This window comes from Eschrichtius robustus, chromosome 1 (assembly GCF_028021215.1).
Source record: "Eschrichtius robustus isolate mEscRob2 chromosome 1, mEscRob2.pri, whole genome shotgun sequence".
NCBI classification, from domain to species: domain Eukaryota; kingdom Metazoa; phylum Chordata; class Mammalia; order Artiodactyla; family Eschrichtiidae; genus Eschrichtius; species Eschrichtius robustus.
This window is the reverse complement of record NC_090824.1, coordinates 34,402,358-34,426,993: the sequence shown is the minus strand read 5'-3', so window position 1 is coordinate 34,426,993 and position 24,636 is coordinate 34,402,358. Positions and strand designations below refer to the sequence as shown.

The 24,636-nt window shown below is 51.4% G+C and overlaps 1 protein-coding gene across 1 annotated transcript in view; it reads left to right on the top strand.

Annotated features, from left to right (window-relative positions):
* Window positions 1–24,636, top strand: part of PLEKHH1 (pleckstrin homology, MyTH4 and FERM domain containing H1) — a 50,432-nt gene that overhangs the window by 21,953 nt on the left and 3,843 nt on the right. Inside the window, exons 5-26 of the mRNA XM_068543792.1 lie at window positions 2,505–2,588; window positions 5,970–6,051; window positions 6,189–6,910; window positions 9,001–9,079; window positions 9,735–9,826; window positions 12,225–12,375; window positions 12,534–12,676; window positions 13,644–13,754; window positions 14,669–14,755; window positions 15,121–15,282; window positions 16,265–16,345; window positions 16,700–16,882; window positions 17,277–17,385; window positions 18,195–18,307; window positions 18,934–19,110; window positions 19,460–19,557; window positions 20,055–20,232; window positions 20,776–20,931; window positions 21,984–22,084; window positions 22,880–23,021; window positions 24,167–24,309; window positions 24,427–24,556. Coding sequence (XP_068399893.1) covers window positions 2,505–2,588; window positions 5,970–6,051; window positions 6,189–6,910; window positions 9,001–9,079; window positions 9,735–9,826; window positions 12,225–12,375; window positions 12,534–12,676; window positions 13,644–13,754; window positions 14,669–14,755; window positions 15,121–15,282; window positions 16,265–16,345; window positions 16,700–16,882; window positions 17,277–17,385; window positions 18,195–18,307; window positions 18,934–19,110; window positions 19,460–19,557; window positions 20,055–20,232; window positions 20,776–20,931; window positions 21,984–22,084; window positions 22,880–23,021; window positions 24,167–24,309; window positions 24,427–24,556 — 3,324 coding nt within the window. The remainder of the gene's footprint in view (window positions 1–2,504; window positions 2,589–5,969; window positions 6,052–6,188; window positions 6,911–9,000; window positions 9,080–9,734; window positions 9,827–12,224; window positions 12,376–12,533; window positions 12,677–13,643; window positions 13,755–14,668; window positions 14,756–15,120; window positions 15,283–16,264; window positions 16,346–16,699; window positions 16,883–17,276; window positions 17,386–18,194; window positions 18,308–18,933; window positions 19,111–19,459; window positions 19,558–20,054; window positions 20,233–20,775; window positions 20,932–21,983; window positions 22,085–22,879; window positions 23,022–24,166; window positions 24,310–24,426; window positions 24,557–24,636) is intronic.

The following is a 24,636-nucleotide window of genomic DNA, read 5'->3' as shown; positions in this document are numbered from 1 at the left end:
AAGAATGCTGTTTTGCAAGTCAGTAGACCTGGTTTTAGCCCCAGCTGTGGCACAAACTGACAGAGGCAAGTCATTTCACCCTCTGGGCCTCAGTTTCCACAGCCACATAAATATCAGGGTATCAAACTAGGTCAGGGGTCGGCAGACTTTTTCTGCGAAGGGCCAGGTAGTAAATATTTTTGGCTTTGCAGGCCACGTGGTCTGTGTTGCAGCTACCCAACTCTGCTGCTGTAGCCTGGAAGTGGCCCTAGACAATACAGAAATGAATGGGCAGGGCTGTTCAGGGAGGGACCAGGTGGAAGGCTGGATTTGGCCTGTGGCCCGTCTGCAAACCCCTAGATAACCTTACCGGTTCGCCAGCTCTCAAATACTGAGTCAGACACTTCCATATGCCCATCTCATTTCCACAGACTCCCTTGTTTGGAGCTTATGTCCATCATCTTACAACTTCGAGGCAGTTTTTCCCTAGAAGTGTAACCAAAGTCGTTACTGCTGGTCTCTAAACAACTGAGGGTACACCAGTTGTCTCCATGCTTTTTATTTATTTATTTTTAAAAATAAATTTATTTATTTATTTATTTATTTATTTATTTATTTATTTATTTATTTATTTATTTATTTATGGCTGCCTTGGATCTTCGTTGCTGTGGGCAGGCTTTCTCTAGTTGCGGCGAGTGGGGGCTACTCTTCGTTGCGGTGCACAGGCTTCTCATTGTGGTGGCCTCTCCTGTTGCAGAGCATGGGCTCTAGGCGCACAGGCTTCAGTAGTAGTGGCATGCAGGCTCAGTAGTTGTGGCTCGCGGGCTCTAGAGCACAGGCTCAGTAGTTGCGGTGCACGGGCTTAGTTGCTCCACGGCGTGTGGGATCTTCCCGGACCAGGGCTGGAACCCATGTCCCCTGCATTGGCAGGCGGATTCTTAACGACTGTGCCACCAGGGAAGTCCCTCCATGCTTTTTAGAGCAGGGAACTAGTACTCGTTCTAGAACTTGTTGGTTACCTGTGCCTCAGGCACTGTGCGGTGCACTTTCTGTCCCTTCATCCTCAAGATGGTCCCGAAGGGAGATGTATCTTCGCCCATTTTAGAGATGACATCACCAGAGGCTGATGTGGCCTTCCCAGTGCCCCACAGCAAATAAGCCTCAGAGGCAGAGCCAAATCCCCAAAGCCTGTGTTTTGTTCTCTCCTAGGCTGCTATTCTTTAGATACAGACCTCGCTTTTGAGTCATTTTACAGTGGTCACTCGGTATCCACAGGGGATTGGTTCCAGGACAACCCGCAGATACCAAGATCCGTGGATGCTCAGGTCCATTATATAAAAGGGCATAGTACAGTCAGCCCTCCATATCCGCAGAATTAGGTCCGTGGTTGGTGGAATCTGTAGATGCCGAACCCACCAATAGGGAGGGCTGACTGTACTTCACCCTGTTATATCAATATGATGAACTTGAGCATCCGCAGATCTTGGTATCTGCTGGGCGTCCTGAAACCAATACCCCTGTAGATACCGCGGGATCACTGTATACTGTTGATCATCTTGAGGGAATTGTACTCATGTGCTAACTTACCTTTATTTTTTATTTGTTAACTGTAAAGGTAATACATGCTTAGAGTAAAAAATACAAAAAGACCAGAAGGGTATAAAATGACATTTTTCCTCCGTCCCCATCCTTCATTTTCCTTCCTCACCACTAACTGCTGTTCACTGTGACCGTTTCCTGTGCATCAGGGCACAGTGCTCCGTTTCATTTTGTTTATTTAGCCCTTATTTGTGGGCTCTTAGGTTATGTCCAGTTTTGAGTTTTTTGTTTTTGTTGCTTTATCAAATAATAATGCAATTAACGATTCCTAAGCAGTGGGTTTGTTAGATCAGTGGTATGGACATTTAAAATGTTGACAGATATTATCAAGTTTTTCCCCAAAAAGGCTTTGCCAATTTGTATGAGGTGGGCTGTTTTCCAACACCCTTGACAATTTAGGGTTATATCAAACTTTTACATTGTGTTAGTCTGGTAGAGGAAAATGATGTGTCACTTTTATTTGCATTTTTAAAATAATAATAAAGATTGCACAGCTTTTCATGGGTTTCTCTCCCTTTATTTGCTGTTGATTTCCTATTTATATCTTTTGCATATATTCATTGGTTTGTTCATTTCAAATTATCCCTTTCGTATGTAAGTCATTTGTGTTGCAAATCATCCCCCAGTTGGTCTTTTCATTTTGTTTAAGGGCATCTTTTTTTTTTTTTTTTGGTCATATAGTAATTTATAGAGATGATATAGATTTATTAGTCTTTTCTTTCATGGCTATTTGGGATTTGTATTATGCTTAGGAAGGCCTTTCCCACTTTAAGAATATTTTCTAAGAATTCATAAATGAATGTATTTTTTCCTATCGGCCGACCTCCATCTAGTCCCTTCATATTTCTTCTCAGGGCCTCCCACCTCCAATTATTCACTAAAATGGTGACCACCGTGACGAACTAAAGGCCCTCTCTATCTTGCAGAAGAAGATGAGAGCTGAGGAAGCAAAAATCGTTCAAGAAAAAGCTGCAAAGATCAAGGAATGGGTGACACTGAAGTTAGCAGAGGTGAGTGAGAGCTTATCTTGGGAAGCCTGCAAGGAACCTGCGTGGGGTTGCTCCTGTCTCCCTGCGTTTTTCTGCCTCTATCTGTTTATGGGGCCTTGCCTGCTTTTCATTTTGTTAACCATTTGTCTCTCGTTCAGCTTAAACACTGAGACACTTCACTTCACTTTTCCCTTCCTGTTGTCAGAGTTGGGTTTCCCTAGAGCTCCTGGTTTGCTCTGTGTCTGGGGAGAAGGAATGAGTCTCACTTCTGAGGAGTCCCATCAGTTTCCTTCTGAGAAGCACACACAGTCCTTACCATCCACCCTCTGTCCTCTCCATTCTTTTTAACTTTTTTTTTTTTTGGTGGTCAAATATATGTAGAATATACCATTTGAGCTGTTTTTGAAGTGTACAATGCAGTGGCATTAAGTACATTCACAGTGTTGTGTACCCATCACCACTACCTCCAAAACGTTTCCCACCCCAAACAAACTCCATACCCATTAAACACTAACTCCGCATTGTCTCTCCCCCAAGTCCCTGGTAACCTCTATTCTACTTTCCACCTCTGTTCATCTGTTTTCATAGCTCATCACTTGCTACAGCTTTATTTAGGAAACTCAGGACTAGAAGCTACAGCACTGCTAGCAAAAAACCAAAAAACAACCTCTTTCTAAACAGAAGGAAGGGGAATTGAAGTTTGGAGAAGGGTGAACACTCACTCCTGACACAAGTGACTCACACCTGCAGGGGGTAGCGGCTCATTTTGCCTCCTGTCCTTTCTGTGGACACACATCTCAGGTCACCTGCTAGAGTACAAGTCCTTGTAGAGGGACAGAGCTGATGCCTATAACCTGCGTCTTCCACAGCCCTGATCTCTTGCTAAAAGGAGCTCAATGAAAGTATGTTCGCTTTCCAATTAGGATGGGTACTAGACAGCCTATTAACAGGACCTGGCATATTGGCTGGAGACAATGGAAGAACAGTTATTTTTTGCTCCTAGGTGAATAAGAGGTCAAAGTTACTTTTATCAAAGGTTGAAACAAGAAAAAAAAGTATGTTTTGTCAGGGAAGATAATGAGGAATTAGGGCCTGTGGATTATGACATAGTGAAATGATACGGTGAGAATAAAACATCAAACAATGAAAAATCTGGGTCCTAGAGCTCAGGATAAAAATCATTAGAATAATTGGAAAAGAAGAATGTAATTAACCAATATTTGTTAAACGCTTGCAATGCATCAAGTTCTAAGGCAGGCATTTTAAACATAGATACTGATTTACTCTCAATGACAACTTTGTGGAATGATTACTGCCATCTTCAATTTATCATAGTAAACTGAGACAAAAAAAAAAAAATACAAGCAAGTTGCTACTGTGATAAAAGTAATTTTTGTAGGTTGTATATTGTTCCCGACTCCTTTCCAGTAGAAGGATAATATATACCTGCCCCTTGCCATAAGATTTGCTATGCCTCCCTGAGGAAGGAATATGCTTCTGCAGATCATGGACATTATGCTTGTTTATATGACTTGCTCTAGACATATATGTAAGCTATATTCAATTAGAAACTTCAAGAACAATCACATGGGGACTTCCCTGGTGGTGCTGTAGTTAAGACTCCACCTGCCAATGCAGGGGACATGGGTTTGAGCCCTAGTCCGGGAAGATCCCACATGCCACAGAGCAACTAAGCCCATGTGCCACAACTACTGAGCTCACGCGCCTAGAGCCCGTGCTCCGCAACGAGAGAAGCCACCACGACGAGAAGCCTACGCACCGCAACGAAGAGTAGCTCTCGCTCACTGCAACTAGAGAAAGCCTGTGCACAGCAACGAAGACCCAACACAGCCAAAAAAGGAAAAAGAAGTTTAAAAAAAAGAAAAGAACAATCACATGAATTTATTATTGTCCTTTTCCTTTCTCCAGGAGATAGGGTTTTCTCCTTCATCCTGGATCCAGTATAAATAAAGCATGTGAAACTGAGTAGAATACATATGATATAAAATATAAGCAAGGAAATAAAATTTTTGTGTTATAAACAACAAAGAAAGTGTGTTGGCTTTCATTTCAAAGAAAATGCAGCCACGCTGAGGCTGGATCTCATGGATAGTATGTTGAGCAGAAGAAGCCAGACACAGAAGTACCTCTTGAATAATTCCATTTATGTAAAGTTCTAATGGGCACAACTACACTAATGTGTGTAGGGTGCATACTTAGATGGTAAAACACAGAAAGCAAGGAAATGAATCTCATAGACTCAGAAGAGTTGTCGCCTTAGTGGGGAGGGCGGATCATGTGATTGGGGAAGGACAAGTCCGGGATGTCTGGAGTGTTGGCAAATTCCTCTTTCTTAACCTGGGTGGTGGTCACATGAGTATTCATTTCAGAATCCTTTGTTAAGCTGTTCATTGGTGTAGAATGCAGTTTTTTATGTGTTATATTTCACCATTTTTTTAAAAGGTTAAAATTACCTAGAAAAGAGGGACTTCCCTGGTGGCACAGTGGTTAAGAATCCACCTTCCAATGCAGGGCACACGGGTTCGAGCCCTGATCTGGGAAGATCGCACGTGCCGCAGAGCAACTAATGCTGTGGGCCACAACTACTGAGCCTGCACTCTAGAGCTCGCGAGCCACAACTACTGAGCCCGCATGCCACAACTACTGAAGCCTGCGTGTCTAGAGCCCGTGCTCCACAACAAGAGAAGCCACTGCAATGAGAAGCCCATGCACCGCAACAAAGAGTAGCCCCCGCTCGCCACAGCTAGAGAAAGCCCGTGTGCAGCAACAAAGACCCAACGTAGCCAAAAATAAATAAATAAAATTTATTAAAAAAAAAAAACCAGGGCTTCCCTGGTGGTGCAGTGGTTGAGAATCTGCCTGCCAATGCAGGGGACACGGGTTCGAGCCCTGGTCTGGGAAGATCCCACATGCCGCGGAGCGACTAAGCCCGTGTGCCACAATTACTGAGCCTGCACATCTGGAGCCTGTGCTCCGCAACAAGAGAGGCTGCGATAGTGAGAGGCCCGCGCACTGCGATGAAGAGTGGCCCCCACTTGCCGCAACTAGAGAAAGCCCTCGGACAGAAACGAAGACCCAACACAGCCATAAATAAATAAATAATTTTAAAAAATTACATTCCTGAAAAAAAAAAACAAAAAACCAAAAACCTAGAAAAGAAAGCACAGGGGCTGCCAAATGGAATTCTTTCCCATCTACAACCAGGTAGCACAGAGAGAAGGAGGAGGTCAGGGCTCCCAGGAGAGTTGGCAGTGGATTGGGGGGCACCACGGGTTCTTTTGTGTAGATTGGATGTTTAAGAAGGATTTTAATCTTATTTTGAATTATATATCTGAATGTGTAGGCTGAGTATTCTCAATCTTCATTTTTCTTTTTGTCTAGCTTGAGATGGAGAATCAGCACCTGAAAAGCTGTAATCAGCACCTGGTGGAGCAGGTGGGAGCCCTTCAATGTGCACTAGAAGGTAAGCGGGCCAGCACGTGCGGGAGTGGGGTGTGTGTGTGTGTGGGGTGTGTGTGTGTGTGTGTGTGTGTGTTTGTGTGTGTGTGTGTGGCTGAATTGAGGGAGCTCTTAACATGCCTATTTTTGTCCCAACCACAGCTCTTCAGATGGCACCTTCGGGGAAGCTGCTGGTGGCCCCCCAGGGAACCACAGAGCAGGATTCTGTCCCTGCAGGACCAGGAGCCCAGCCAGTGGGGCAGGACGGTGGTCCTCAGGCCCAGGGTGCCCTGAAGGCAGCTATGCCTGTACCTTCTCCAGCTGCTCTGCAGAGCAAGGACTCTGTTCCTAAAGCAGGAAGCCCCTTGGAGGATTCTAGTTCCAGTAGGGTCCACCCTGGAGAAATATCAGGGGCCAAGACCCTTCCACTTCATCTGGGAGGACAGGGCTCTCCTGGCCAGCTGTGCCTGAAGCCTTGCGCCCCCAGGCATGGTTTGGCTTCCTGGGGTGAAGGCCTGGTCACTGCTCAAGGAGGGACGCTCCCTAGGACGAAGACCTCTGCCAGGGAGGGTGGCCCCGGCTGCAGCCTGACTCTGCCAAAGGTGCGGGCTCCCAGCACCCACCGGGACAGCATCCAGCTGGCCAAGCGGCACCACAGCCAGCCCCAGGCGGGCCCTGCGCACTTCAACCACGTGGTGAGCATTGAGATTGGGACACTCTCAGCCCTCCCCTCCTCCAGCCTTCCCAAGGTGGAGGCTGGACCTGAGCTCCGGGAGGAACCGGAGAAGATGGAGATGGAGGAGCAACCCCCAGCGGGGAAGATGAAGGAAGTGGATTTGGAGAACAAACCACCTACACCCCCCCTGCACCGGTTTCCATCCTGGGTAAGAGGCCCCCTGGGGACAGGACAGAGGGGCCGGGCTGATGGTGCGAACGCTGTCGGGCACAGCCGTGTGCTGAGCATGGGACTAGGCTGTCACCCTCACCCCCTCTGGGAGGTGGGTACCCCCGGGCCTGTCCAGACTACTCCGCCCACAAGGGGTGGAGCCAGGATTTCCGATTGGACGGCGGCCGGCTGTTTCCTGAGCAGGCGCTCACCGCGGGCCACAGCCAAGCTGGGTGCTTGGTGCCCGTTTTCTCGTGTAGTCTTCCTGACTCTCCGTGGAGGTGCAGTGTGGTGGCTAAGAGCACGGGTCCCAGGATCAAACCAGGAGGTCCCAAGATCAAACTCTGTGAGCGGGGGCAAGCTGCTAAACCTCTGCGCCTCAATCTCCCTCTCTGTAAAATGGGGATAATAGTACCCGCTTTATAGGGTTGCCCTGAGGATTAAGCGTGTTAATCCGTATTTGGTGAGTAGTTGCAGCAGTGGTTCGCAGTAAGTGGAGAGGCTGCTGGAAACGGCAAGGGCCAGGCCAGGGTGGAACACCATCAGAGCCATCCCTCCTCTTGTTCCTCGTTGTCTTGTAAATCCAGATGCTCTGAAATCCTAAAGCAGAGGCAGGCAGTGAGGGAGCATTCGGCAAGGGGTGTGGCAAGAGGGCTCAGGTCCTTCTGGTCCCCGAGACAGGATCGCTCTTGTTACCTTAGGGAACCACAGTGGCCTGAGAACCCAACCTCTCTTCTTAGGTGGGACCAGCTGGGCAGTAGCCATGTGGGGAAGATCGAGACTGAGAATTGGGAGAAGGACATTTCTCAATCTGAGGGAGTCAGATGGACTTAACTTGCTGATTTAGAGTTCCTTTGTCTGTTGATCCTCGAAACAACCGTGTGAGTTAGGCATTAAATAAGCTTTTGTAAAACACTCCTACATTTGTTTAACCTAAACCCCTCAAGCTTCACACGTTCATTCTCTCTGTGAAGTTAGAGGCCTGTCCGTGGTTGAATTCCACTACCACTACTGGCAGGAATAATCGTTTTTATGGCTAATTTTACCACATGCACCCAATTTATCTGCCCTACATCAGCACGGAATTCCCTGCCCCAGCCCAGTGCCTGCCCCTCCCCCCCAAAATTCCTCCTTGCTGCCCATCCCATCTCTTCCCTTCCCTTGCCTCCAGTCACCTCCGGCTCTCATCCCAGCCCTCGCCAGCCCCTCCCTCTCTCCCCCAGGTGCCCCAGCACTGCTGCTCCCCTCTGGGGTGACCCGGATAGCATCCACCTTCCTTCCTGCCCCAGCCTAGCCCAGCTGCCTCCTCGAGCTGGGCAGGCCTTCCCCGGTCCTTGTGACTCACCTGTCACCTGAAGGGGCCTTTGTTTTCCCTTTACCTTGAGTGAAAAAGAGATATGGAGGAGGGTAGGTGGGGCCTCTGGGTTGTTTGGGAGTGATCCAAACCTAAGAAAAGCTGCCCAGGCCTGTGGGCCTGCTTCAGACCCAGGGGACCCCGAGGGGCGAGGGAAGAGTTGAGGGTGGGAGTTCCCATCGATTTGTCTTCTACGGCGGGGTTCAGGGGTCTGGGTGAACCAGGACTTTGAGCCTGAAGCCTAACCATGATGTGACATTGTTACTGTAGGAAAAAAATGTGTCCCAGTTTCCAAACAACTGGCTTCCAAACAAAAGGGCACGCACATCCTTGCCATGCAGCTCTGACGTCCTCATTACCAACCCCCCAACTTCAAGGGCTGTAAGATGGGTAAGATTCAGAGAAAACAGGTCCCAGTTCCCTCTCCTCCTGAACTTCCTTGCCCCAAGGGAAGGGTGGCAGCAAGAGAGGGAATAAATACCGCCTGCAGGGCACTGACTATGCTCTAGGTGTTAGATGTTTACGTTAATAATTTCATTTGATTGTCAGCAGCCTGAAAGGTGAGTATTATTACCCCCATCTTAGGTCCAGAAATGATGTTAACTTGTCCCAGATCCCCCCGCCGGTCACTGGCTAAGCATGGATGTGGACCCAGGTCTGCCCGCCTCCAAAGCCAGAGGCCGGGGTGGGCACGGGGGTGGTGGGCCCTGACCCCTTGTGACCTCCCGTTCCAGGAGAGCCGGATCTACGCCGTGGCCGCATCAGGCGTGCGGCTGTCTGAAGTGTCTGCTAGAAGTAACGCCGCCTGCTGCGGTAAGTCCCAAGTGAGCTGCCGGTGGCGGGCAGGGTGGGTGTGCGGGGAGGAGAGGACTCGGAGCAGCGCCCAGGGCCAGGTCGCCTGCAGCCCATCCCCTCCCACAGCAGGTGGGGTTCAGGTGAAAGCACGTGGCCCCGGCTCCCTTGGAGAGAGAAGGAAGCTGCACAGGTTCAGCTCATCACCTGCCGGGAGGGAGTGGGCGGGAACAGAGTTGTGGCCAGTTACAGAGCTGGAAGGGACTTTGGAGGCAGGGCGCTCCAGCCCGGCTGCCCGCCTGCACCGGCTTCCCTTCTGCAGTGCCAGGGCTGTGGCCGAAGGGGCCCCCGGTGCCTTGATTTAGATAACCCCCTGAAAGAGCCGCATCCCCACCTGAGTGCGGCTCCTGAGTCGCCAGCCGCCCGGTCCCCACGGTGATGCGAGCGCCCCATAGTCACACGGCTTGTAACTCACCTTGGCAAGAGTGGGGCTGAAAAAGACCTTGGCCCTCGTCCTGAGATCTGTCCCCCGGTCTGTCTCCAGAGTGCTGTTTCAGGGAATGCTGTCTGCACGGATCTCTCTCCTCCTCGCTCTGCTCAGGTGTCTGCCTCCCCTGCCCCGCTTCCTGGGTTTTGCCACCTGAGTGAGTCTCATCCCTCTTTCCCGCCCCTCCAGCTTCAAGCCCTCCAGCCCTTGCATCCCCTGGGCCTTTCTCTGGCCTGGTCTGCAAGAACGTCACCGTGCCGGTCTACACAGCCTTGAAGGGGGTAAGAAGCTGCTGTCCGAGGAGGGGGTGTCCCCGCCCAGCACCCACTGCCCCACCACCGTGTCGGCGGGCAGTGGCTGGAGTGGGTCTCCAGGGGCAGGCGGTCTGCGCACACGTAACTCTGAGCAGGGAGCTCAGCCCCCCATATATCTATTTATTTTGTTCATCTTTATTAGGTTTTTTTAAAAACTCTTTATTTTTAAATTTTTTCTTCCCATTTTATTGAGATATAATTCACCTACAGCACTGCCTAAGTTTAAGGTGTGCAGTATAATGATGTGACTTACATACATCATGAAATGATGACCACAATAAGTTTAGTGAACATCCATCATCTAATATAAATACAGAATTCAAGAAATAGAAAAAAACCTTTTCCTTGTGATGAGAACTCTTAGGATTTACTCGTAACAACTTTCATATATTAATATACAGCAGTGTTAGTTATATTTATCATATTCTGCATCACATACCTAGTACTTATTGATCTTATAACTAGAAGCTTGTACCTTTTGACCACCTTTATCCAATTCCCCCTCCTCCCCCACCTCAGTAACCACAAATCTGATCTCTTTTTCTTTGAGTTTGTTTCTTTGTTTTTGAAGTATAATTGACCTACAACGCTATGTTAGTCCCTGGTGCACAACACAGTGATTCAATATCTTTATTAGGTTTTTATTAGAAAAATTCTACATTTACAAAAATGTGAATCAGTATGATTATGGGCAAAGTAAAAAGTTAAAGGTTAAACCAATGCCTGCTCTGCGTCTCCTCCTCATCTTTTCACATGTCTATCCCGGAGGCCAGTGGGGCTCCTTCCAGAACTTTTTATGTATTATGTCATATATTCCCATATGTATTCCCATAACATCTCTACATATTTTTTAACAAAAATCAGATATAGCTGCAACATGATGTTTTCGTATACTTTTTGGTCTGCTTTTTTTTTTTTTTTTTTTTTCCTACTGAAACCTTTTATTCTGAATTTGTTGGTGCTTAAGGAAAACAGCTTAGCCCATAATTCACTGTGCCCTGGACTTATGACACCAACTTGTATTTGGCCAATTAGAAACAAGACCAAACTGCATTCTTCTTAGGTCTGTTCAGTTGATAAATGGCACTTAACTGATTTCTTTCATATAATCTTTAACAAGAACTCATAAGTCGCATTAATTATGCCCCAAGAGATGAGGGACCGATGGTAATTCAGATGGGCACCTCTGAAAAGATTTGTCTGTTTCATGTCCTGTTCTAGCCAGATTTTTTGGAAAACTTCAGGGAAAGACTGAAATTCCCCACCAATCTGAGGTTGCCTGCGAGTTTTTACAACATTAACTGGAAAAAACAAGATTCCCAACATGTTTTTTGAGATCATAACAGTAATATTTTGTAAAACTTTTTGTAGAAGGATAAAAAGCTAAAAGTGAAATTTCCTCTTACATTGCTTTTCCCTAATTCCTAACCCCAGAGGCGACTCTCACTAATGGTTTGGTGTTTATTCTGTAATGCCCTCTGATGCATTTACAAATGCATTTACAAATTTACTCTCTCTTACACGCACACGCACACGCAAAGAGGATGATGTCATACGTGTCAGTCTACCCCTTGCTTGTCCACCCAGCCATGTGTCAGGTCTTCCTGCCCCACCTCCACACACAGCACAGCTCTGCCTCCCCTTTTAGGACTTCCCAGTACCCCTTGGTATAGATGCCCCATAACTACCTTAACTTGTCCTCCCCTGATTCACAATGTAGGTCATGTCTCTATTTTTCTGTAAAATCAGTGTTGCAATGAACATCACCATGCAAATACATCTCTGTGCACTTATATATGCATATTTCTGTAGGACAGAGTTCTAGAGGTGGAATTTAGGGGCAGATAATATGCATGTTTTAAATTTTGACCGGTAGTGCCAAATTACCTTCTAAAAAGATTTTATATAAATCTTTTATATAAAATAGAGTACCCTTTTCCACACAGTTTCCCCAATATTGAAGTAATTGGTCTTTTTAAATTTTTGCCAATTTGTCATCCCCACCCGCTTTTAAAGCTCCTGTCTCACGCTGGGCCCCGTGGCATGGTTTTCTGGCCCCCTAGTGGCAGGGAGCAAGGGTCTCAGTGGCCAGGTGTTCAGCCCTGGTGGGGCAGCTTCACTGGGGACCACAGAGGATGATGGTGCGTGAGGGAGAGAGAAGCATGGAGGTGAGGACACAGGGGTAAGGTCGTCAAGTCGGGAAGGGACAGTTGTCTTTTGGGTGCCCCAGCTGGGTGATGGCTTCCCATGCTCTAGACAGGCTGTGTTGGCCACGCCCCGGGCACTTGGAGCGGGAGTGAAAGTGCAGATGGGATGGGGCTTGTCTTGCAGCCTTAGCTGCAGTGGGGAGGGGCCTGTCTTGCAGAAAGCCACGCAGATCAGCACGGTGCCCTTCGTGGACGAGTCCTCTGGGTCTGATGATGACTGCAGCTCCCAGGCGAGCTTCCGAACTTCAGTGCCCTGCTCTGAGTCCAGGAAGACCAGTGGACTGGGCAGCCCCCGGGCCATCAAGAGAGGTATGGAGAAGGGTGGTGGGAGGGGTGCGGAACAATGAGGGGCCCTTCATCTCCTCCCATGGGCGGTCCCACGTGGGTGCGGAAGACCCTGCAGCTCCCAGGCTGTGTGAGCCAGGAGGCTGTGGACCTGGGCCTTGATTCCTCCTCCCTTTGGACAGGCGTCTCCATGTCCTCGCTGAGCTCCGAGGGCGACTACGCCATCCCCCCGGACGCCTGCTCCCTAGACAGCGACTACTCAGAGCCTGAGCACAAACTACAGCGCACCTCATCCTACTCCACCGACGGGCTGGGCCCAGGCGGGGTGAGCTGGGAGCTTGGCCTCCGCCCCGATGGGGCCGAGGCAGGGCCGGGTGGGAGCGGACCTCCAGCACGAGACCCAAGCAGCAGCTGCATGAGGCGAGGGGTCCCTGGGATTGGCGAAGGGAGGGCGGGAGTCTGGGGGCTGCCACTGATGATATGAGGCCATGGGGAGTGGGCTGGGGGTGTGCAGTTGGGGGCCAGGCACACACAGACCCCCATCACTATAGCCCACGGGGCCCAGGAGGAGTTTACACATGTTACCTCGTTTTAGCTCCACACTGACCCTGGGATGCCGAGAGCTAACAATACATTTATTGAGTTTTTAGTGTGCCGGGCACCGTGCTCATGGCTTTGTATGCACTGTCTCATTTGTCCTCACAAATGAGGCTTATTACCCCATCTCGTGGATGAGAAGCCTGAGGCTCAGAGGCATGCTGTTATGCGCCAGAGCCAGTGGTAAATCCAGATGGCTCATTCCCCAGCCCTCGCTCCATAGCACTGTGCTGCCCCGTCTTCATCTCCCCCTCCATGAACCCTCCACCCCAGTTTGACTGATGTTCCCCAAACTTCTCTTGCCCTTTCCTGCTGCCTGGAATGGCCTTCTTCCTCCTCTGGGCTTGTCTTCAAGGGAAAGGCTGATTTCCTTCCAAGGTCAGTTCAGGTCTGGCTCTTGCCAGAAGCCTTCCCTGGCCAGCCTCTTGCTTGTGCAGCCCCTGATCTACCACCTCCTCAGGGTCAGGTGCTCTCTCCCCCTGCCAGCAGGACCACCCATGCTTTATAAGTCCTCTCTGCACCCTTAGCAGGACAGTGCCCTGAAAACACACATAGTAGATACTCAGTAATTTTTTTTAATTGATGACAAAGCAGTGACTCAACTGGGCTATTTTGGCCTGTGTGATGTCCAGGAACCCCAGTGATTTCCCTCTTCTGTCCACCCCTCATCCCCCTACACCCTCCCACTCTTGCAGGAGTCACTGGAGAAGTCAGGCTACCTCCTGAAAATGGGGAGCCGGGTGAAGACGTGGAAGAGGCGCTGGTTTGTCCTGAGACAGGGACAGATCATGTACTACAAGTCTCCGGTGAGACCCTCCTTCCCCAGGACAGTAGGCAAAAGGACCCCACCCCAGCCCCAGAACCGCATGAGAGGGGCTGGAAGCAGGGCAGAGGGTGAAGGTCTGGCAGGCAGGGAGAGGCAGCCTGGGCAGGCACCTGAGGCTTTGAGCCCCACACGGGACCATGAGGCTGGTCAGCGGTTCTCACAGTGAAATCAGGCACTGAGTAGTCAAGGGCACTTCTAGATGAATTGGCTTGGTGACTCCTTCTTCCTTCAGAAGCCGAGTCCTGTCAATGAACTATTCCTAGGCTGCCCTCACATCATCAGGACTGTTCTAACAGGCGAGCTTGTCACCTCCTCCATCTCCTTCCTGTACTGTTTGGAATTAGGGAGCCTTAGGATGTTGGGACCTAGTTTGACAGGCCCTCCCTAGAGAACCAATGTTAATGTTTTAAAGAAGGCAAAAAGGCCTGACTCTTGTGCAACTCCAGTTGATTGTTAGTGGCTACCTTGAGCATCACGTGAGGGATTCAGGTCCCGTATCACTCAATGAGTAGGCATGCTCTGATTGATTAGTTATGTCTGCAGTGGCACTGGAGAGGGTAATGGTGATATATACAGGCCACCTGTTTGCAACACTGTAAAATATGTAGTAGAAAGAATTTAAGGGCTTTATAGCTCAGGAATAACCTGGTGGTTTCTCACCCAGTTTCTAAAGGCTCAATCTATATTTTTTGAGGCCTGGATCAGGAGGACTCATGTCTCTAATCATTGCTCTATTTAGTTAGAACCAGGATCCAGAACAAGTTATCCATCATGCCACAGCCCAGGAAAGCTTAGGAATCACTTTCCCCTTTGTGACCTAGAGTAAGATCTGAGGGGAAATGACGTGCTCTGGGAAGGCTCCAACCTCTTTCCTCTCCATTCCTTTCTTTACAGAGTGACGTCATCCGGAAACCTCAAGGTCAAGTGGAACTGAACTCCCGTTGCCAAATTGTTCGAGGGGAGGGTGCACAGACATTCCAGGTGAGCATGCTCCTAGCAGCTAGTGCTTTAGATAGAAGAGGTGCTGGGTTTGGATATGGCTCGGATGGAAACAAAGATGGGGCAGAATGAGCATGTGTGAAAGCCATTACATCACCGTTTGCACTGATCCTCATTTGTGGGTTTGAGGAAGGAAGAGGAGGCAGAATGTGAGAGATGAAGTGAAGGTAGGAGAGACATGGAGGCAAAGATGAGGAGGGGGAGAAGGGAGGGAGGGAGTACCAGGGCAGGAAGAAGGAAGACCTGGTGGGTCAGAGATCTGTGCCGCCTCAGAGCCAGGCTCCTGTTCTTCCATCGTCCTAGCTCCCCATCTCCGCCCCCATCCCCAACCCCTCACTTCTCCACAGCTCATCTCTGAGAAGAAGACCTATTACCTGACAGCGGACTCACCCAGCCTGCTGGAGGAGTGGATCCGTGTCCTACAGAGCCTGCTGAAGGTCCAGGCCATTGGGCCTCCAGCCCTGCCTCAGGGTGGCACCAAGCCCGCTGTGAAGGGCTGGCTGACTAAGGTAGGGGTGGGGTTGGTGGGGGAGGAACGTGGTGGGCTCCTCTTGAGAGTCAGGGGAGCCAGGAGTGAGTGCTGGGGGTGGTGGGTCTCCTCCTGACACACAGCTCCTTTCTCCAGGAGGCTCCTCACACTGATTACCTGTGGGCTGAACCACACAAGGTGACCGTGAATGAGTGTCTGGAAAAATAGGGGTCAGTGTTGTTACAACAGCAGCTATTCTCGAGACAGAGGAGGGAAAGGAATGTCTCGGACCCATTCTGAGGTCATTAGGAGCTGCCCCCACCCCTGCCTCGTACCCACCACAGCTCAGTGTGAATAGTGGGAAGCTGTGACCTCGGCGAGACAGGTGTGGCCAAAGACTTATAATATCTCAGGCTGCCCTAAAGACGTTTTAATTAGGGCTCTTCTGGTTGCAGGGAGCTGAGAAGCACTTGTTAATCCCAAGAAAGGGGAAGTTAACAAGGAAGCGCGTTAACTAGGCCAGGATGCCATCAGGAATGATTGTGTGAGCAAGTTCAGTGCTTGGGGCTCTGCCTCTGCCTCTGCTTCCTCGTTCAGTCTGTGTTCACAGCCATCTCCTCTGCCCATGTGCAGTGTTTTTTACACTTCATGATTACACTTGCCCAAGGGCTTCAGCCCACCGTGGCCCTTCCCTTCCGACTCTAGCCTCTGCTGACTAGCAAGTTCTTCTCGTGATCATATTCCTGGGACAGGATATCTGGTTGGCCTGGTCAGTCTTTTAATGGCAGGTCACACAAGGACGGATGGGGTGTCACGTGGTACCATGGACCCTCGCTGTGAAAGGGCTGGTTCCATTAGTAGAGAATCTGGGTGGCATCTGAGTTTGACCTGGGATTGACCAAAGGATCTGAGTTGGACCGGGGGTTTTGAGATCTGTCTCCCTGTGGCTTCTCTTTGCCAGTCCCGGATCTAATTCTGGGTTCGTCTGGTTCTAATAATGCTGGTTCATTTCTGGCCTACAGGTCAAGCATGGCCATTCCAAACTGGTCTGGTGTGCTCTTGTTGGGAGAACCTTCTACTACTATCGAAGCCACGAGGACAAGGTACTGCCTGGCCTCCCGACAGCTTCCCCCAAACCACATTCCTGTGACTCAGTGTCCTCATGGAAGGCCCCAGCTTTACCCTCTACCCAACCCAACCCCACAACAAGTACAGAGCTAGCTGGCCAGATCCCTCTAGAGTGTGTGACCAGTGTGCATGGTCCGCAGATCCTGCCTGTGTGGTCTGTCTGTGCTTCTCCAAGCCCGCCTCAGCCAGGGAGCTGTAGTCTCCCCCTCCCCATCTTGTCATCCACCCACGTCCTTGATTCCCAGCCCTACAAGGCCTGAGGGTTCAGAGAGAGGAGACGCCTCCGTTCCCCGCTGGCCCTCCCATTCATGGAAGGCTCGTGTCCACAGCGACCCCTGGGCCGTCTGCCGGTGCGGGACGCACGCATAGAGGAAGTAGATCGATCCTGTGACTCAGATGAGGACTATGAGGCTGGAGGAACCCGGCGGTTGCTTTCCTCCCACTGCACCCTTGTGATCCACCCCCCAGAGCACAGCCCCACCTACCTCCTCATTGGCACCAAGCACGAAAAGGTAAGGGAGGGGGCTGGGCCTCCATAGCAAAGCTTGGACCTTTGATTCTCACCTTCCTTCTCTCTTCTGAGCTTCCCCAAATTCCAATCTATTTCCCTCCTGGACATTTTGGCAACTAGTATTTCCTGAATATTCCTTGTATTTAATCCATTCCCAGTGACCAACATCTCTTCAGTGGGGCCATGAGATGGAGGGAACCACAAGCTTAGGAACTTGGGTTCACATTCAGCCGATCCCAAGTCTTTCCTCTTAGGCACCGGTGGCCTTGACTTGTGCCAACCAGACAGGCTGACCCTCACCCTGGGCTTGGCCCCTTCGGGGAGGCTCCCTTGGAGCTCTTGCCTCCATTCTTCCCCAGCCCAGCCCCATCAGGTGGCTTTCCATCCTCTTCCAGGATACGTGGCTTTACCACCTCACAGTGGCTGCAGGTGGCAGCAGTGCCAAGGTGGGCACTGCCTATGAGCAGCTCATTGGAAAGCTGATGGACGGTGAGGGAGACCCAGGTAAGGCGAGGGTGGCCATCACTGCTGGGTTGGAGGGGGGCGGCTGGGTAACTGTTGGTCAGGAACCCAAAGAAAGCACTACTGTACCCGGAAGCTGTTTGGAAACCTTCTAAGCCACAGAAGGGCATTCCCGTCCCGAGCTCCAGGACCCCTGTTTCTGGAGAGGATACTGAGGAGACCACTCAGTATCTGGGAGAGTTGTGTGGGCAGCAGACTTTCCGGTGACTTGGTCAATGTTTTACTTTGTTCACTGCAACCTTGCTGGCTGGGCAGAGGGTTGAGGAAAGAAGGCGGCTGGTTAATCTATAGTTAGAGTTTGTTAATAAATGAAGCCCAAGTTAGGACCAGGCTAACTAAGCCTGGGGCATTTTGGGGTCTTTATTTTGCTACTGATTCTCAGGACCCTGAGGATCCAAGGGCACCCAGAACACACACTGCTTTACTGCTGCTCCGAGGCTTGTTTGTTCCAGGCTGATATACGCTCCTCTATCCAGACCTAGCGCTGCAGGGAGAGGCCCTCCCCTGCACACGCACGCTTGCACTCCGATGTCCACGCCTTGCATTGGACGTTCACCCCTATTGCAGCCCCACGGGCAAAGCAGTAGCCGCCTTCCTGTAAGCCATGCTTGTGAGTGTGCTGAATAAATGCAGTGCACAGCCCACACTCTGTGCATATAAATCCAGCACAGCCCATGTGTCCCGACTGTGAAAGCACTGTCTTCCCCAGAGATCAGGGTCGGGGTGCGGGGGAGGCGAGTTCCCTCCTCAGTGGTAACGGCCACTGCTCTCTGGTGCTGTGCTCCGGGCAGATTCCCCCCTCTGGAGGCACCCAATGCTGTGCTACAGCAAAGACGGGCTGTACACCTCCCTCACCACCCTGCCCTCCGAGGCCCTGCAGACGGAGGCTGTCAAGCTCTTCAAGGTAAAGTGGGAGCTGAGCCCAGGCCCACGGACTGTTGGCGGCGCCCTTGCCCTGTGCCCAGGCTCTGCCCAGAGCAGTGCTTCCCACCACGGTGATGCCGGGGTGGAGAAGACCTGTGCAGTTTAGGGGGGAGCTCCCGGAGGGATCTGAAGAGGAAGGGAAAGAAAGTCCCTCAGGGCTCCCATCATGTCCTTTCTGGCAGGGAGGCTGGAAGCTCTGGGACTTCATTCACGGGCCCCTGGGGAGCACTAGCGAAGAGCTGCCCTCCTCCTGCAGTGAACAGCGGGAGGGGGCAGGTTGATGTTGCTTCTGGACCTGAGAGATTCTGGCCTATTTTAGAATATTCTTTGTTCCCCTCTGGATATTCTATCTTTTTAAAAAATGAATATGTCTTGCTTATGTAATGGAAACATTTAAAGGAAAGATCCTATCCCAAAGTAGCCTTCTCGGTAAGCGTAGACATTCTCGAGCAGTAACCATGCCCCCTCCTAGAAAGGGCAGTCTGCAGTGAACCAGAGCCTTCCTTGAGCCCTGGGGGGGGGGGACGGCCCAGTCTGTCCCCTGTCACAGAGGACGATAATCAGGGGGCTGTCAGTCTACCTGTGCCCACTGTCATTTCCCTGCAGTCGTGCCAACTCTTCATCAACGTGCCCGTGGAAGCGGCCTCGGTGGACTACCACGTGTCCCTGGCCCAGACCGCGCTGCAGGTCTGCCTGGTTCACCCCGAGCTGCAGAGCGAGCTGTACTGCCAGCTCATGAAGCAGACCAGCTGCCGCCCGCCACAGAAGTGCTCCCTCATGCAGGTGGGCGTCCCTGGGGTAGAACGGCTGACGGGAGCCGTCGGCCAGGGCTGCCCAGGACGTGGGAAAGGTGGAAGGAGGTGACCGAGCCTGGCAGCCAGCAGGCGGCTTCCGTGCTCAAAGCTGCCCGGGTCCTGCTGCCCTCTCTGTGCCCCTTCTGGATGTCTGCACACAGTCAGATTGTGTGATTGCGGTTCTGCACAAAGCCCGACCAGGCTGGCCATCCTGGTGCCTGCAGAAGGCTGGGGGCTGCGGTTCGGAGAGGGTGGTGAAGGCTCTGTAGCTCAGGACTGCGATGGCGGTGGCACGGCGGACCCAGGGCTCAGCCCACATTACTTGTTCCCCCCGGCAGTGCTGGCAGCTCCTGGCTCTGTGTGCCCCACTTTTCCTGCCTCAGCACCACTTCCTCTGGTACGTCAAACAGCAGCTCCAGCGCCACGCAGATCCCCGGTGAGTGCACGTCGTTTCCTCTGCCAATCTGGCACTACTGACTGGCATGATCCGGAGGGACGCAGGGGAGACTAGGATGGATCGGATCGCCCTGCCCTCTGGGATTTGCACAGTGGTCATGTAGACTTTGCCCATCACCATGTACGCAGATGGGCACGTGGAGATATGGGCACGCTCTGCACACCAATCCACGTATGTGTGGGTTTTTAGTGGGGGCTCTCATGTGGAGCTACAGTGCCCCCAAATCATCCCCAGATTTGCATTCTCTGTTGCCATGTTTTCTGGCTTCTGCAGAAAATACCTGTGCCAGCAACCTGCAGCAAAATAGGCCCTGAATGACAAATTAACACCCCAGACCAGTCTTTGGGGCTCGTGTCACAGCCTTCCAGCTGCAGCGTTGGTCCTATAGGTTACATGTAGTTAGGGAACCAGGGTGTCAAGGTGGTAGGGATGATTGGATTCCCGGTTTTCCTTTCTTCCTTCGCCTGTCGTTTTAGAAATGAGACGGGCCAGTATGCCACGTACTGCCAGCGGGCAGTGGAGCGGACACTGCAGACTGGGGAGCGGGAGGCCAGGCCGTCGCGCATGGAGGTGGTGTCCATCCTGCTGCGGAACCCCTTCCACCACTCCTTGCCCTTCAGCATCCCCGTGCACTTCGCCAACGGGACTTACCAGGTGACGAGGGACCTACAGGTGACAAGGCTGCCGCGCTCCCTGTGCTGAGTCTTCTCATATTGCCATCCCAGAGGAGAACACCTTTGGGCCAGTGGGTGCTAAGCCTCCTTAGGCCCAGCAGATCTTAACAGGCAGACCAGCCAAAGGATGGGCCTGGGGTGCAGGGGGCGAGTGGGGCCATTCGTGCCAGTGTGGAGGGAACATGGAGCTTGAATCACAAAAGTGCTTCACTCTTTGGGGCCTGGGAAGAGGATCTTTTGAACCCACTACGTGAACAGGGAAGCTGACACACTGACCAAGAAAGTGGCATGGGAAAGGGCCTCCCAAAGAGTGACAGCAAAGGAGGAACGGAGCTTATGTGGGACTTCAGTTTACAGTGGGCGGGCTCCTCCCTTAAGCACTCACCCTCTGCACGTGGAAACCAGCTTTCTTTGGCCTCTGCCGTCACCCTTGCTCCTTTCAGCCATGCCTTTCCACCTCCCGGGCCCTGACCCCTCCACTAGCCCCCGTGGGCCCCTCTCAGGAGGTCCCCTCTCCCGGCAGGTGGTCGGTTTTGACGGCTCCTCCACAGTTGACGAGTTCCTCCAGCGGCTGAACCAGGAGACGGGCATGAGGAAGTCCTCCCATTCTGGCTTCGCCCTCTTCACGGACGACCCTTCTGGCAGGGACCTGGAACACTGCCTGCAGGGGAGCGTCAAGGTGATGGTCCCCGTAAGCCAACTGAGCTTCCTCCTGAGCCACCTCGGTCTTCAGGATTTTGTGTTCCCAGCCTGTTTGGGGCTGAGCCCGAGGCCAGCATTTCTGTGCCATCTTAAAATGTGCCCATATAGGCAGAGAAAAGTCGTCTGTGCCCTTGTCTCTGGAGACAAGATCTCCACATCCCTCCCTCCCTCCCTCCCTCGAGAGGCTGTTCAGCTTCCAGAAGAAAAGCCGCATCCCAGCTCAGGGTAGGAAGGACAGGGAGGCACTTCTCAGCAGCAGCGCCCCCCGGGCAGAGCCTGCTGCCAGTTTCGTACACACGTGCGTAGACGGACAACTGTATGCCTGGACCCAGCAGATGTCGTGTTGTATGCTGGCAGCTCACTCTTACCCAGTCTGCCAGGGCCCGTGCTGTGCTTACAGGTTCCACCAACTTTAAAGAGGTAGATCCTTGTGGTACTTCTGTGCGTAAAGGCCCTTGAGTGGGATTCGAGCCCTGTGTTGCATTAGGGTCTGGGGTTAGAGCCGCGGGGCATGCTGGGTGTTTGTGGGATGTGCTGGAGCACTTGATGAGGATGAGGGTTTTAGCTGCAGTTTCTGCTTTCTTTATGGTGACAGGACAAAGGCTCCTATAGTCTTTTACCATTGCCTGGAAAAACTATGCCCGGGCATCTGTAAGGCTTTGTTACACAGTAGGCCTCCGGTTATATTTGTTGAAGAGAATGGCGGTTGGTGGGAGGGAAGTGGAGCCGGTGATAAGGGGCTGTGGTTTTGAACTGGGGCCTGCCTAGCCTCTGAGAGGCCCTCAGATGTCCAGGCAATGGCGGTAGCATTCCATGGTTTGCTGCCCACGCCATGCTCAGAGCTACACCTCTGTCTGTGAGAAAGCCACAGGCACCCTGGGTCCTGGGAGCAGGAGGCCCCGCGGGTCAGCCTCCTGATGGAGGACAGTCGTTCAACTCTGCCCCGCTGCTCTGCCCGAGTCCAGCCCTGACTGGACCTTGTTCCCTTCATCAGGGGCTTTTCTGACTTTCCTCTTTTGCCTCGTGCAGATCTGCGATGCCATCTCCAAGTGGGAACAAGCCCTGAAGGAGCTGCACTCCGGAAAGTCTGAGGGTGGCACACGTGTCGTGAAGCTGATGTACAAGAACAGGTCCTGGGCACCGCCAAGGGGGACCAAGCATGAGGGCTGCCGCTGGGGTGCAACTCATCACTCCCCCAGCTGGAGGCCTGTCCTGCACAGGCAGGGCGCCCAGAGATATAACACTGCCCGCTGGTCAGTAGCTGGAGGCCCAGGCTGGCTCTGCTGGCCTCTGTGAGACCCTGGACAGCTCAGGCTCTGCGTCCCTGTACTGTGTCTGCACACTCACACATGCACGCACACACACACACACACCCACACCCACACCCACACACCCCTGCCCCCCAAACAGACCAACTTCCTCAGGTGGCTGCACGTGTTACATTAGGAGAGGAAGATTTTGTCCGAGCACTAGATATTTAAGACTAAAGAATAAATGGCTCCTATACCAATTCCAGGAAATACAGAAGGAGGAATCCTGACTTAATACCAATTTGACTAAGAAAATTCCATCCCAGTATGTCTCCAGGCAGATGATTTCCATTAGTCTCTTGGAATCTTAACTCATTCAGTTTCCTAATAAGCTATGATTCCAGGTACCAGATTCCCCCCACCAAATCCAGTAAGTCTTAACAGTGAATTCAGAACTGACCACGTGCTACTGTTGTTGTGGGACCTGATGGCCCTCTATCTGCTCTGTGTCATGCTTGGTTAAGTTTTTCTGGAGGCAGTGGAAAACAGGCTCACAAATGGTATAAAAAGAGTAGTTTCTTTCTTTCTTTGGAAATCAAGATAAACAGATGCAGAGACAGCTTCATCTGTTTGGGATCCCAGCTGAGCCCTGGCTTCTCACTCTCTCCCCTGTAGGCTGTACTTTCGGAGTCAAGTCCAAGGGGAGACAGAGCGAGAGCGCCTGCTGCTTGCCTCCCAAACTAGCGCAGAGATAGTGGCAGGGAGGTTTCCTGTCAACAAGGAGCTGGCTCTGGAGATGGCTGCACTGATGGCCCAGGTAAGGTTCTGTCCAGGAGTCAGGAGGGTCAGGAGACATCTTGGACTCACAGGTGGAATGCACCACACAGGCGGAAACAGGAGATTCTGCGAGTCCTGAGGTGCCAGAGAGGGCGGCCTTGCTGACTCCTTACCCAGCGGAGTGCCTCACTGCAGATCCAGGCTACGTGCAGAACTCTGGGCGTGGAAACCAGGGGCCTGGGTTTGAATCCTAGCCACCTTCCCGCTATGAGATCTTGGCCAAGTCACTTCACTTGTCTATGCTGTAGTTCCCTTTTTCGTATACCGAAAACAAAAATACCTCCCTGCCTGCCCCTACAGGGTTGTACTAAGTATAATTCCTAGATAATGTATGTCATATAATGTATGTGGTTAAGTGTGTACTTACAGCTGTCAAACATTGTAATGAGAACTCGGAAAAGGAACACACATTCAGACTTTGACTCTTCTCCCTATTACCCTTAGGAGGCTGTCTTGCCAAAGGAATCTGGGATACCTTCATGGTTCCCATAAGAAAGAGTCTGGATCTACATGCTGGAGAGGAGGGGGAAATAATAACAGTTGGCCTTTAATACAATAAACATGTATTGAGTATGCTGTAGAGAGCCCTGTGTGAAACATTTTATATGTAGTACCCTATTTAGTTCTCACCCCCACTTTATAGATGAGTAAACTGAAGCTCACAGAGTTTAACCTGATCATGGTTTCAGAGCTGGTAAATGGCACAGCTGGGATTTGAGCCAAGTATCTGACTCTAATGGCCACATTTGGAACAGTCAGCTCTACTGAAGGATCTGTAGCATCTTCAATCCTGTATCCCATATTTTTGGATTAGAAGCCAGAATTTCTATAGTGTTTTCCCTTGTCTGCCACTAATTAACTGTGTCTTTGGATAAGGCACTTGACCTCAGCTGCAAAAGGAGAGTTGATCTAGACAATCTCTAATATTCTAGGACCCTAAGGCTGTTTCTCTAGTGTCTGTGAAACTTGAGATAAAGGGTCTGTCTGTTCACAAGAAGTGTTTTCTCACATCCATTCACACCTCACCAATAAAGGAATGAAATAATGATTTCATGTCTCTCAGCAGGCCCCCACCCCATTCACGTCCAAATTCCTGATTTGTCCCTCCGTGTGCTTCTACCACAGGTAGAGTATGGGGACTTGGAGAAGCCCATCCTGCCAGGACCTGGGGGCACACCCCCTGCCAAGGCTCTGCATCACCTCCAGCAGGTCCTAGACAGGTTCTACCCAAGGCGCTACAGACACGGGGCCCCCCTGGAACAGCTGAGGTAGGCTGCAAAGTCTTGCAGGGAGTCACTGTAGGGAGGCATGGGCTGCAGAGTTGGGGAAAACCTCAGAGCTGCAACAGAAACATGGCACCATATCTCTCCATCCGTCTAACCCAGGCACCTGGCAGATCAGCTGACCACAAAGTGGGCAGCACTGCAAGGCTGCTCCTCTCCTGAGTGCATCCGCATCTACCTGACAGTGGCCCGGAAATGGCCCCTCTTTGGTGCTAAGCTCTTTGCTGCTCAGGTAAGTGTGGGCGGTTTCCAGCAGAAGGAGTGGTTACCACACCCTCAGGAGCTCCCTAAGTTTCTCCTGGATTCGGTCAG